The sequence below is a fragment of the Saimiri boliviensis genome, chromosome 14 (genome assembly GCF_048565385.1).
Source record: "Saimiri boliviensis isolate mSaiBol1 chromosome 14, mSaiBol1.pri, whole genome shotgun sequence".
NCBI lineage: Eukaryota > Metazoa > Chordata > Mammalia > Primates > Cebidae > Saimiri > Saimiri boliviensis.
In genome coordinates, this window is record NC_133462.1 from 74,651,270 (window position 1) to 74,665,809 (window position 14,540).

Genomic DNA, 14,540 nt, shown 5'->3' on the forward strand with positions numbered 1-14,540 from the left:
TCTTCACAAACTGATCTATAGATTCAACAAAATCTCAACTAAAATCCCAACAGGCATTTTTGTAAAAATTGATGTTGATTCTAAAATTCATATGGAAGTATGAAGCATCTAGAACAGCCAAAACAACTCTAAGAAGAATAAAGTTGGAAAACTTACACTACCTGACTTCAAGAATTATAAACTTCCAGTGACCAATGCATGTGGTATTGACATCAAGACAGATCAGTAGTCAATGAAACAGAACAGAGAGAACAAAAACAGGCCCACATACATGTGGCAACTATTTTAGACAAAAGTGAAAAAGCAAACGAGTGAAAAAAGAATAATCTTTCCAATAAATATTGCTTATACAAATAGATATTCGTATTAAAAAGACGAACTTCAGGGCTGAGTGCAGTGGCTCACGCCTGTAATCCCAAAACTTTGGAAGGCCAAGGCAGATGGATCGCCTGAGGTCAGGAGTTTGAGACCAGCCTGACCAATATGGTGAAACCCCACCTCTACTAAAAACACAAAAATCAGCTAGGCATGGTAGTGGGCGCCCATAATCCCAGCTACTCGGGAGGCTGAGGCAGGAGAATCACTTGAACCTGGGAGGCAGACATTACAGTAAGCCAAGATTGCACCATTGCACTCCAGCCTGGGTGACAGAGTGAGACTCCGTCTCAAAAAAAAAAAAAGATGAACTTTGATTCTCATACCATATACAAACATTCACTCAAAAGAGGGCATAGATTTAAAGGTAAAACTGAAACTACAAAACTTCTAAAAGAGAACAAAGGAAGAAAAATCTCTGTGACCCGGGGTTAGGCAAAGAGTTCTTAGATACAACACTAAAAGTATGCTCCATTAAAAAAAAAAAAAAAAAAAATGGATCCAGACTATATAAAGAACTCTCAAACTCAGTAAGAGAGCAGAAAACTGGGCAAAATATTTAAACAAATAATTTCACCAAAGAAACACAGAGAGCAAATATGCACATGAAAAGATGTCCAAATCATTAGTCATTAGAGAAAAACAAAACCACAATGCAATACCCTAGACATATATTTTAATGGCTAAAATTAAAAAGACTGACCATAACAAATGTTGGCAAGGACGTGGAAGCAGTGGAACTCTGACAGGCATGTAAAATAATATGATCACTATGGAAACATCCAGCAGCATTTAAAAATATATATATATATAAAGATATATCTCTTTTTTAAATAGAGACAGAGTCTCACTTTATTGCCCAGGCTAGTCTCAAACTTCTGGCTTCAAGTGATTCTCCTGCCTTAGCCTCCCTAAGAGCTGGGATTACAGGCATGAACCACCAGCTTCTTTCTTAAACAGTTAACACATACCTACCATATGACCCAAGTATGCTACTTCTATTTACTTATAAAGAATAAAAACATAGGTCTATATAAAGACTTGTATCTAAATATCTATAGCAGCTTAACATAAAACAGTCAAAAACTGGAAACAACTCAAATGTCTATCAACAGATGAATGGACAAACAAATTGTGCTATGTTCAGATGACAGACTACATCTCAGCAATAAAAGGAATTAACTTGATATATATAACAACATGGATGAATCTCAAATTATGCTGAGTAATCAAACAAAAAATGAATCATTCCATAAGATTCCAGAAAACACAACTAATTCATAGTCACAGAAAACAGACCCACTTTGGCAAGTGAGAGTGTTGCTCCCTCAAAAAAAAGTAGCCCCACTAACAATTCCTTGAGGATGGGGAGGGAGGGAAGGAAGAGGTCACAAAAGGACATAGAAAACTTACTTTGGGGGATAATGAGTCATTTCATTATCTGTCAAATTGTACACTTTAAATTTATACAATTTATTGCAGGTCAATTATACTTCCATAAGGCTGATTTTTTTTTTTTTTTTTTTTTTTTTTAAGATGGAGTCTCACTCTATCGCCCAAGCTGGAGTGCAGTGACACGATCTCGGCTCACTCACCGCAGCCTCCGCCTCCCAGGTTCAAGTGATTCTCTGCCTCAGCCTCCTGAGTAGCTGGGATTACAAGCTTGTATCACCACACCCGGCCAATTTTTATATTTTTAGTAGAGACAGGGTTTCTTCATGTTGACCAGGCTAGTCTCAAACTCCTGGCCTCAATTGATCCACCACAGCCTTCCAAAGTGTTAGAATTTCAGCTGTGAGCCACTGCACCCAGCCAAGGCTGATTGTTTTGTTGCTTTTTTAAAAAAATTAAACTCTAGTTGGTGAAGGAGGAGACTCACTGTGTCCATATGCATTAAAACAATCCTGTTAGTGGCTAAGATCATTTTATCATCTACATATCATCCTCTCATCATTGTAAGATAACTATTAAATCAAAGAAAAGGCCGGGCGCCAAAAACAAGTAAATCAAAGAAAAGAAAAAGAAGAATCGGAAGAAAGAGATAACAGGAACAAACGGTATTTTAGATCATCTAAATTCTACTGTAAATGTACTAAAGATGGAAAAAAGGTCATTTAGCTAATCCCTAATGGCACTAAAAACAGTGATCTCTGAAAAGAAATGTCTTCAAAGTATACCAAAGATGCATGCTCAAGTACACATTTAACAACAGCAAGAGCATAAACATATAATTTTCTATTTTTAAAAAAGTGATAGCAACAAATAAAATCACCAAATACTTCCTCAAACTTGCTCAGCATTTATTTTATTCTGAATTTGTGTTACATTAAGCATACAACTTATTCCGATACTCAGCCACATAGAGAACATTAATAGTTTCTATGAAATAAATTTAAAATAACCTTTAAAAAGGGGGCCATCCTTAGCCCACTGAGTAACAAAGTAATAATGAGTAAGACTTAAAGTTTAAAAATATATATCATTGTTGTAACAACAACTTACACCATTCTCCTTTCTTCGATATTCACCAGGAACTTTCACACCATTTCTTTTTAAACTTGGATCCTGAGATCTTGGTCCACTTACTGAGGACAAAATTCAAAAACTATGCATTAAACACTCAAGTTGACAGATACTGTAAGTACCAGTTCATTTCTGAGTTCTGTCATGACTGCTGTTTGAGATTTTAAGTTTAATGTATAATTTAAACAAAATATTTTCTAATAGCAATGGACTTAAGTTCTCATAACTCAGTGTGTTTTGCAAACAATTTCATGAAACAGTGAAAAGTCAGCATTACTAATATCACATGCCACCTATTAATTAGGAAAGCTGTCTGATTCACATACCAAAAAAGGAAAAATTAACAAACTTAATGTACTTCTATTAGTAATTCATACCATTTGCTTAAAGTTGCTCTTCCTAATCATCTATTTAGCTACTCAGTAGTTAAATCAAGAAAAGCTTCACTGAAATAAATAGTTGAAAATTAAATCAATGCAACCTTGTACTAACAATATTTTTTACTTATTTTGAGAAGAAAGCACTTAAAATTGGAACAAGTAGTATCTTGGTTTATTGCAGACATTTTGTGGTAATTTTTAAGTACTATGAAGTACTTCCACATTTATTTAAGCAAAAAATTTCAGTTTAAGTTTGGGAAGGTATTCACTGGAAACACTACATATTCTGCTTTTTTGGCTAAAAAGAATTTTTAAGGCCAAAATGCATGCGTCTTTCAGTACCACTTAATGTATCATATAAGGAAAAGTCTTAATTTAATAAATTATAAGAAGCAAATATCAACAGAGAATTTTAAAAACACATTAAGCTCATATCTGTACTTTCCAGAAATTAAAAAAATTATCAAATTACTTCCCAAGAAATTTAAGATTAAAATTTCTTTTGACTCAAATGTCTATTATAACTGTCAGGAATCTTAGCACAAATTCCCACTGCTAATAAACAAATAAATAAACATGTCCACCTTCAGAGCCAAGAATCACATTTACACCTAACTCTAATGCAGTCAGCTTTATTTTTTAAATGCAGCTCAATTCTCTGACAAAATAGCTCAGGTAATCTGTCACAGTATTTCTGCAAGGAAAAAAAAGCTTCTATAATTTCTAATTGCTTTCTTTGCTGTCTTTTTTTTTTTTTCTTTTTTTTTTTTTAATGAGACGGAGTTTCTGTCTTGTTACCCAGGCTGGAGTGCAATGGCACGATCTCGGCTCACCGCAACCTCCACCTCCTGGGTTCAGACAATTCTCCTGCCTCAGCCTCCTGAGTAGCTGGGATTACAGGCACGCGCCACCATGCCCAGCTAATTTTTTGTATTTTTAGTAGAGACGGGGTTTCACCATGTTGACCAGGATGGTCTCGATCTCTTGACCTCGTGATCCACCCGCCTCGGCCTCCCAAAGTGCTGGGATTACAGGCTTGAGCCACCGCGCCCAGCTCTTTGCTGTCTTAAAGAGAGCACTTAACTAGTTTCTCTTTTGCACAATCAGCTACATAATTAAAGTAAAAAACAAGAGCTTTAAACATAATTTCACATAAATTCTGGGTCATAGGTCCTAGTTAAATTGGAAAAAGAATACGGTGACAAGTCTCCTAATCCTTATGCGAGAGGTCTAGACCAAAAAGAGTAAGTTAACACCTTAATAAAGGAGACTGAAAAACAATCCTGTTTTATCCCAATTTCAACACTATGTGGCACTGGTGTTTTGTGACAATGTGAAAACAGCTCCTTTATCTTCAGATTATATTTCTCACATTACAGACACACTGAAACTGCATATTGCACTATTGAGAGACTATTTAATAATTTATTCAGTACCATACAGCAAGATATTTGAACAGGTAGATGGATGGGTAAAATTCAACTAATTAGAAAAGGATGTATGTGACGTAAACAGAGAACAAAATAAAAATAATACGCAAATGCCAATATAAAACTACATAAAAAGAAAAAAAAAAGCCTAAGGAAAAAAATGTTTACCTAAAATAAAATTACAGACACCAGTGATACTGAAAGGCAACCAGGTAGCTTGGCTGAGGTGATTCAGGTTCCACTCCTGGCTCTGCCTCTAGGTGTGTGGCCTCTGACAAGTCACTTAACCCCTAAGTATCAGCATTCTCATCTACAGGGTAGAAGGAGCCAAACTAAGTCAATTCTGCCCCTCAACTAACCCACACTCTAAATTTAATCATTCCTAGTGGTCAGGTACCATACAGACACTTATGTTAAAGCAACAGTTAATAAAACTGTGCTTTTTTTTTTTTGGAGATGAAGTCTCACTCTGTTGCCCAGGCTGGAGTGCAAATGGTGCGATCTTGGCTCATTGCAACGTCCACCTCCGGGGATCAAGCGATTCTTCCGCCTCAGCCTCTTGAGCAGCTGGGATTACAGGTGCACGCCACCACGCCCAGCTAATTTTTGTATTTTTAATAGAGCAGTAAAGACAGGGTTTCACCATGTTGGCCAGGCTGGTCTCGAACTCCTGACCTCAAGTGATCCACTCACCTCAGCCTCCCACCGTGATGGGATCATAGGCATGAGCCACTGCACCCAGCCAAAACTGAGCTTTTATAATGTGCAATAATCGACATCTGCTATATTCTTTTTTTTCCCCTAGAGATGGAGTCTCGCTCTGTAGCCCAGGCTGGAGTGCAATGGCTTAATCTCTACTCACTGCAACCTCCACCTCCATGGTTCAAGTGATTCTGCTGCCTCAGTCTCCCAAGTAGCTGAGATGACAGGCACACACCACCATATCCAGTTAATTCTTATTCCCAAAAATTATAAACCGAGGTCAAACAAAGTAGCCTCAACTTTCCACTTTTCAATGAAATCTCAGCATTTTTAGAAATATATAGCAATCCTGCTTCAATCTTCAGCTACTCACTGAGAACAACTTCCCCACAGATCTCAGCTCTGAAGTTGCTCATTCTCCCACATCCTCCAAGACCGCTAGGTCACAGGGATGGCTGTGTCCCGAGTGTCTACTGCTGCTTCCCACCCACACTCTCCATTCTCCCCTTACAGTCATCCGTAAAGTCTGGTCACAATCCCTGGTCACCAACAATGTGACCAGTTGACTCCCTTGTTCTCTCTGCCTCCAAGTCCTGTTTCATTCTGGATGATGTTACCACCCAAATGCGAGCCTCAGTTCTATCTCCACTCGAATTCAGGCTCATTTTAGGGCCCCATCTGAAACCACAACACTAGAAGCCCTCTACCTCTGAAATTTTCAATTCAAACATTCTGCTTTTGGCCACTATTTCCTTTCAATCTGCCTGTCTACTCATTTCCTCTCACAACACCTATTCTTTCATTTAACTGGGACTAGCAGCCTCTTAACCCTTGTCTACTTTTCCTCACAGCCCCTCCTGTATTCGCTTCTTCCTCACCCAGCTGAAATATCACCCGCCAATACACTCTTCTCCCCTGTCCCACTGGCCTTCCATCAAATTTGTCTAGAAACCTTGGGTTTTCTAGACAATTGTCTAGAAAGAATTTGTCTAGAAACCTTTGTTTTCTTCTCTTCTTACAACCCACCTGGGCTACAGACCACAACCAGAGAAAAACCACACATGGTCCCAAGGTCTCTAATCTCAACTGGTCTCAAGGGTTCCCAGCAGTCTGGCTTCCCTAGTAAACCCTCTCCTAATTTCCAAAACAGCTCAAACTTCCCACCCACCTCCATCATCACTACTAGCTCAGAGGAAACAAATGTTTTTAGATGAGAAATCCCTCTACTCCCACAAAATGCACAAATTTAGCCACACTGCCACAGTTTTATTTCTGTCCTGTTATTATGGAAGAGGGATCCTTCCTCTTGTCTAAGACGACTTTCTGCCTCAGGGCTGTGGAAGTACTTAATCAGGGACCCTGCCCTAGCAAGTAATCCCTTTCTTATAGTTTCAACCTCCCACTCTAATGACTCCTTCCCACCTGCATTAAAAAACTATGGTCAAACTTCTCCCCCAGCCACAGCCTATCTCCACTGTTTCAACTTCCTAATCTCTCCTTCGCCTCTCAAATTACCTGGCTTCTCATCATGTGCCACCTACTACTCCCAGCTACTCCAGTGCACAAAATAAAACTTAAATATCTCTCATGATTCACAGAGTACCACCTACCAATGTCTCTGCCAGGAGGGCGTTCATGACGAAGGAAGAAGCGAACTTCATTCCTCTGACTTCCAAATCGTTGAAGAACATCAAACATTCGCTCATTATCCGCAACTGGACGTTCTAAAGCAAATGAGTAGAAATCACATTATTTTCAGGTAAAAGAAAGATAAACGTATGATTCACCATCTATCTTTCATGCAAACTATACATCATTACAGCTGTAAAAATGTATCTATATTTGCCCCTCTTCCAGTGAGAATACCCATGTCAGAATTTTTCCGGTAACAAAAAGAAGGGCACACCTAAATGCCTAGTAAAAATAGAAGCTTCAGGAGAAACAATGTATCTCTAGCTGTCCTAAAAAAAAATCTTCCAATCTCAAGGGATCTGGATATAAAAATGAGAAGTACTGTTTGAGGAGGTAACTGCTTAAAATCAACGAAACTCCAGTAAGGTCAACATAATTTTTAAATATAAGAATGTTGAAATAGCCTACAAAAACTCAACACATTTATCAGTAATCAAGGACACTATCTCAGCACCTTAAATAAACATGGGCAGAGAACAGGGCAGACAAGCATTCAGCAGCCAATTTGGTGAACCAACCCTGAACTTAATCTGCTTGGCTGCAACAGAGTGCAGTTCTAGTTCTACTTCCAGTAACGTAACACGCTGAGTTGACAAAGATAATCTCCTTTTATAAACTACACATATTCTAAGACCCCCCCTCCCACAAAAAGGGGTTAGAGAGAAACCCTCCAAAAGAAATTCTGAGTAGCCATTCTATCCACCCCTACAAAATACACACATACACAAGCTGTACTCAAAAGAAGTAGAATCTCCAGGTTCCAGGAGCAGAGAAAAAACTCAAGCCCACAATGGACTGCCCCAGAAAGACATGGACTTTCTCACAAACTCTAGGCTAACATTCTGATGGCCCTATGATGGCAAAAAATCAGGCATAGGGCTACATAAACTGAAACAGACCCATCAAAGGTACTCAAAGCTCCCTACTAACACCCGGGTGCCAACCACACCTACAGGCATGCACCGCACTGTGTTACAATTGCCTGTAGTATTCAATACAGTAACATGCTGTATAGCTTTGTAGCCTAGGAGCAATAGGCTACATACCATATAGCCTAGGTGTGTAGTAGGCGCTACCATCTAGATCTGTGTAAGTACACTATGATGTTCACACAACAACAAAATCACTTAATGACAAATTTCTCAGCATATATCCCCATCATTAAGTGACACATGACTGTATCTCCTTGCCAGAGCATTCCTATGTGACTCTGAACACACCATTCCTAGCATTCATCATCTCCCGCCCCCACCACCCTTTTCTCCTGCAGATGACACACATCTATTACTGCAACCACCACAATGCATTATAAACGTCTGTGGATACTCGTTTCTCTTTGTGCCCTGTAAGACACCTGAAGGCAGCTTTCATCTCTGTATCCTTCTCAATCAAGTGTGGTCCCTAGAACGTTAACAGGCATCCAAGAAATGTTCACTAAGCAAATACACAAGTGAGTAGTGAGAAAATGGAAAAGGAAATCAGAGGAGGACAGGAGAGGAGAAGAAAGGCTTAACACGTAGAGAATTAAGTAACAGGGAAAGACATTTACAGTTTTGGAATAAGGAATTTTTTTAGTAACACAAAAATAGGCCTGAAATCCCGAATAGTTTTTAAATGCCTACAAATCAAGAGGGAAGGGAAAAAGCCAGAGTAAACATGAGCAAAGGATATAAAGAAACAATTTCAAAAAATAAGAAGCCAAATGGCCAATAAACAAATGAAAAAACAGGCAACCTCACTTGAAATCAGAAATATGAAAATTTAAACAAAAGTCAAGTTTTCAGCTATCAGTTTAGTAAAAGTTAAAATAACTGTTGATGAGGAATACATCTAGAAATAACTGGAAAGGGTATGAACTGACATAACCTTTGCAGAAGAAAATCTGACAATATATATTACATTTTCCAATGTGTGAGCCTTTACGTTAATTTGGTTCATGGTAGTAACCTGTTTACTACCTATATGTATCCCATAACATCATGTTGTATACCTTAAATATACACAATTTAAGAAAAAAAAAAAAAGTGTGACCTGCACAGGCATGGTGGCACACGCCTATAATCCCAGCACTCAGGGAGGCCAAGGCTAGAGGATCACTTGAGCCCAGGAGTTCAAGACCAGCCTAGGCAACATGGCAAAACCCCATTTTTGCAAAAAATACAAAAATTAGCTGGGTGTGGTGGCACGTTATCTGTAATCCCAACTACTAAGCTGAGATGGGAGGATCATGGGGGGAGGTGGGGAGGAAAGAAGAAAGAAGAGGAGGAGGAGGAGGAGAAGGAGGAGGAGGAGGAAAAAGAACATTTTTTTTTTTTTGAAAAGTTTAAAAATGTGTGAACTTTTAACCAAAGAATTTCATTTCTACCCTCTAGAGAAATGCTTGCACAGGATCAGAAGAGGCTCTTAAAAGGATTTTTACTGTAGCACTTATTAAAACAAGATGATTAATTTAATTTAATGTTTATAAATAAAGCAATTGTTAGCTCAACTGTAGTTTATGCATACTGAGGGAAATTATGTGATAATTTAAAAATAATACAATCGCTCATGTCTGTAATCCCAGCACTTTGTGGGAGGCCGAGGCAGAAGGATCACTTCTGGTCAGGAATTCGAGACCAGCCTGGCCATCACGGTGAAACTTTGTCTTTACTAAAAATACAAAGCTCAGCCGGGTGTGGTGGTGGGTACCTGTAATTCCAACTACTCAGGGGGCTGAGGCAGCAGAATCACTTGAACCCAGGAGGCAGAGGTGGCAGTGAGTCAAGATGGAGCAACAGAGTGAGACTCCCTCTCCAAAAAAAAAAAAAAAAAAAAAAATATATATATATATATATATATATATATAGAGAGAGAGAGAGAGAGAGAGAGAGAGAGAGAGAGAGATTTACACATACTAAACTGAAAAGAAAAGATCTACAAGCTATGTTGTAAGACAAAACAGTAAACTGGAGGACGCTGATATGTATGCTACCGTTTACATAAAGAATCAGAGAAACACAAAAATATTTCTTCAGTTACTTATAAATGCACAGAAAAGATCTGACAAATTATCGGCTAAAATCGTAAGTGATTACATCAAGAGATCAGGGGACTCACTTAGGAGAGAGACACCCATTCTGTTTATATTATTTCCTTTTTTAAAAACTAGAGGTTGGGTATGGTGGCTCACGCCTATAATCCCAGCATTTTCAGAGGCCCAGGCGGGCGGATCACAAGGTCAGGAGTAGGAGACCAGTCTGGCCAACATGTGAAACCCCACCTCTACTAAAAATACAAAAAAAAAGTAGCTGGGTGTGGTAGCACATGCATGCAATCCCAGCTACTCAGGAGGCTGCGGCATGAGAACTGCTTGAACCCAGGAGGTGGAGGTTACAGAACGAGACTCCATCTCAAAAAAAAAAGAAGAAGGAGAGAGAGAAACAAACCTAGAACACATACCAGTGTCGTCATTAAATTTTGGGGGGTTATTTTTGAGACAGAGTCTTGCTCTGTTGCCCAGGCTGGAGTGCAGTGGCGCAATCTCGGCTCATTGCATCCTCCGCCTCCTGAATTCAAGGGATTCTCCTGCCTCAGCCTCCTGAGTAGCTGGGATTACAGATGCCCACCACCATGCCCAGCTAATTTTTTTATTTTATTTTAGTAGAGACAGGGTTTCACCATGTTGGCCAGGGTGGTCTCAAACTCCTAACCTCAGGTATCAACCCTCCTCAGCCTCCCAAAGTGCTCGGATTACAGGTGTGAGCCACCACGTCTGGCCCAAAATTTTTTTAATTAAAAAGTTGTAAAACAGAAAATCCTTTACATATCATCATCATGTAGTAAAGGTTATTAAATTCAAATGAGCAAGATACTAAATAGGAATAGGTGGGAACAAAAGTGTCAAGGAACAGAGTACAGCCCTGGCAAAGTAAGAACACTTCTTCCTCTATGAAAACAAGAAGAAAAGGGAGGCGCACACAGGGAATGTGAGGTACAGAGTAAGAAAACTGAGGAAGAACACAATAGAGTTTCAATTATCTCAGTGAAGGATAAAGCAAGGTAATTTGCTGAATGCAAGGGGGTTGGTTACCAGGAGCAGCTAGAAGTTCATTTCCTCATTCAGTAAATATTTATTCAGCACCTACTAAGTACAAGGCACTCCCCTTGAGCTGGAGAATACAGCAGTGAACAAGATAAACAAGGTCTCTACTCTTAAATAGTGTACATTCTAGTGCATGTGTCTGGGGCTTTCAGGATAAACGGAGCAATAAACTAATAAACACACACACACACAGTCAGAGTGACGTGCCTTCAGCAGAGAATTACATCAGGATGATATAACTGAGAACTAACTTCATGGCTACTTTTAGCAGGGCACTCAAGAAAAGCCTCTCTAAGGAGGTAACATTTTAGCTGAAACCCAGAAGGAATCAACAATGACAATAACTGGAGAGAGATCAATACAAACAGTGGGAATCGCTGTCACCAATTACTCCAAGGTGGGAATGAGCTTAGCATATTCAAGAAATACTTTTAAAGCTGCAGAAGGAGCAGAGAGGAAAATAGTACCAGCTGACAGCAAAGACAAAGAATCTACAGGACTTCACAACCTAATATTAAAAGTTTGGATTTTGACTGGGCACGGTGGCTCATTCCCGTAATCGCAGCACTTTGGGAAGACAAGGCAGGCAGATCACCTGAGGTCAGGAGTTTGAGACCAGCCTGGCCAACATGGTGAAACCCCTTCTCTACAAAAAATACAAAAATTAGCTGGGCATGGTGGCACGTACCTGTAGTCCCAGCTACTCGAGGGGCTGAGGCAGGAAAATTGCTTGAACCTGGGAGGTGGAGGTTGCAGTGAACTGAGATCATGCCACTGCACTCCAGCCTAACGAAAGAGCAAGACTGTCTCAAAAAAAAAAAAAAAAAAAAAAAAAAGTTTGGATTTTTTTCTAAGTGGAAGAGAAGTTGCTAGTTTTAAGCAGGAAAGTTAAATAATCTAATTTTCATTTTCAAAAGATCCCTTGGGCTTCTTCATGTGATTGTTCTCATCTGGTTCCTATGGAAAAAGAAAGTAATTTGGAGAGACTTCAGAAGACCTACTTTCTAGAACATCCACCTGTAGAAAAGTCAACCGAAGATGAGTAAAAGGACTTGCCTGAAAAGAAGTGGGGGCTCAGCTGATGTTAGCTATCATGAATGGCATGAACTCAATTAACACAGTGTGTAACTTGCTCTGGGGACATTTGGCATCCCCCGAGGTAAAAAAGGAAACCAGTAGGAGTTCACCCAGTCTGTGTAAGAACAAGGCAGAAATGATGAAAAATTACTCCCACATCTACCAACTCCTATGGAGCCCAAAAGAAACCAGGCTATCCCATTTTAGAGCTCCAAAGAACCATACAGAGGGATTGATTTCAAGGCTTACAATAATGCCCATGAGTTCACCACTGCTGTCTGCCACTATGGCTCCTCAACTCTGAGTACTTTTCTCTAAAAACCTACAAAAACAGAGTGGGCAAACCAATTAGGATGCCTCAAGTTTGTAACTGAGTAAAGCTTACATATACAAAGACACTGCTGAGAATCAGCCACTGGACCACAACATCCCAGATGACCATTTACATTTTATATTGTGGTGTCTCCATTTTATTGCAGAAAAAGAAAACAACAAAAAGACTTCATGTATCACACCAAAGCTGGATCAGGAACACTATATTCTGCTGGACACGCTACTCTACAGTTTCTCCTTGGAGAAACATGAGCATTCGCACAGCATCATGTCTACAAAGCAACATTAATAAAAGACAGAAGAACCAAAGCACAAGGCTGTCAGGGTCTCTCACCAGAGCCACACCATACTTCAGCCAAATGGCAATCACTCTCGCCGGGTTCTTTGCACAGATCCACCACATCTCTGCAGACTGTTTCTGGAGTAACTGGAACTTCTGTGAAGTGCTGCTCATTGTTACTGAGATACACAGTAAGAAACATCTAAAAATTAAAAGAGAAACACAGTTACTGGTACTGCCTGCATAATGTGGTATTCACCTTAAATTCCTTTCTCCAAACAAAATCTCAGTTGGAAGTGCAAACGTACAACAGAGCAGTCTGGCTGTCACCTGGCCAAAGGTGAGGTGTGGATCGGGGGTTGAGCGAGACCTGGAACCCCTACCATGGGCAGTAGAGCTCCAGAATCTTTGATGACCCTGGAATACCATTACACAGTTCAAATTAAATCTGTTTTTGCCAGTTTTATTCATGTTGATTACCAAATACTTACATATGCCAGACCCATACTACAAATATATCTTCCTGTCAGTCCTGTAAAGGTTGACTAGAGAGCCTCATCCATATATACTTATTTTTGCAGCCTCTTTTTGGAAGGACACGTAAGAACATAACATGCTGCTTCTGAAGTGGGAGGGGGATGGGAACTAGGAGACAGAGTTTGGGAGGGCTCTGTGTAAGCCTAATCTTTATACAATGTGCATCTATTACCTATTCAAAAAATTGTACTTCTAAAATGTTTTAAGCAAGTTAAATACCTACTTTGAAGTATAAGATTTCATTAGCAAAATGTAAGTAGAAATGAGCAGCTGTTATGCTAACACCTACCTGACCTTGTATATAAACGCTGAGACCAACAGAAGGTTTAAATTTAAAACTCACTAACAGGCTGGTTGTAGTAGCCTACACTTGTAATCCCAGCACTCTGAGATGCCAATGTGGGAAGATCATGTGAGTCCAGGAGTTTAAGATCAGTCTGAGCAAGACTCCATTTCTACCAAAAATTAAAAGAAAATCAGCCAGGCATGGTGGCACATCCCTGTGGTCCCTGGCTACTTGGAAAGCTGATGGGGGAAAGACTGCTTGAGCCCAGGAGGTCGCAGCTATAGTGAGAAGTGATTGCACCACTGCACTCCAGCCTGGGTAAGATCCTGACTTTAAAAAAAAAAACCTAACAATCTTAATCTTTCTTCTAGTAAAAGAAGACACTGTATCTTAAAAACACTGCTACTAAGGAATTAAAGTTTTCACACCTATTAAATTACAAAAAATATTTTGTTCATTTCCAATGCTGAAGAAACTAAGTGAAACAAGTTTTTGATGGTGATGCAAATGAGTAAGCCCCTACGTTTACTCAATTCAATGAGTACCTAACTCCATGCAAATCAACATGTATCAGGATTAAAAAATAATAATTTGAAAGTTACCTCACAGTGAGAATATATTCTGTGAAAATAATATTCCAATCAAAGAAAGAGAATGCATAAGCTATGGAACATAAACTTGATGGACAAGTTTCGTTTTTTAAAACCACTAATGAAACTATGCAAAGCACTGGGAAAAGTTTGGGTTTTAAGACTGCAAAAAAGCAAAATAATTAGGATACACAATATGACCACAACATGAGGACCTCATTCAGCAGTCAGAGAGCCTGCCAACAGTCATACAA

At 39.3% G+C, this 14,540-nt stretch overlaps 1 protein-coding gene across 3 annotated transcripts in view; it reads right to left on the minus strand.

The window, feature by feature from the left end:
• The window catches only part of TP53BP2 (tumor protein p53 binding protein 2), a 69,577-nt gene that overhangs the window by 30,286 nt on the left and 24,751 nt on the right, over nt 1-14,540 (minus strand). For all 3 annotated transcript variants that reach the window (XM_074385243.1, XM_003930313.4, XM_010340911.3), the window contains exons 2-4: nt 12,928-13,075; nt 7,021-7,134; nt 2,878-2,960 (exon numbers count right to left, since the gene is read on the minus strand). In XM_074385243.1, coding sequence (XP_074241344.1) covers nt 2,878-2,960; nt 7,021-7,134; nt 12,928-13,075 — 345 coding nt within the window. The remainder of the gene's footprint in view (nt 1-2,877; nt 2,961-7,020; nt 7,135-12,927; nt 13,076-14,540) is intronic.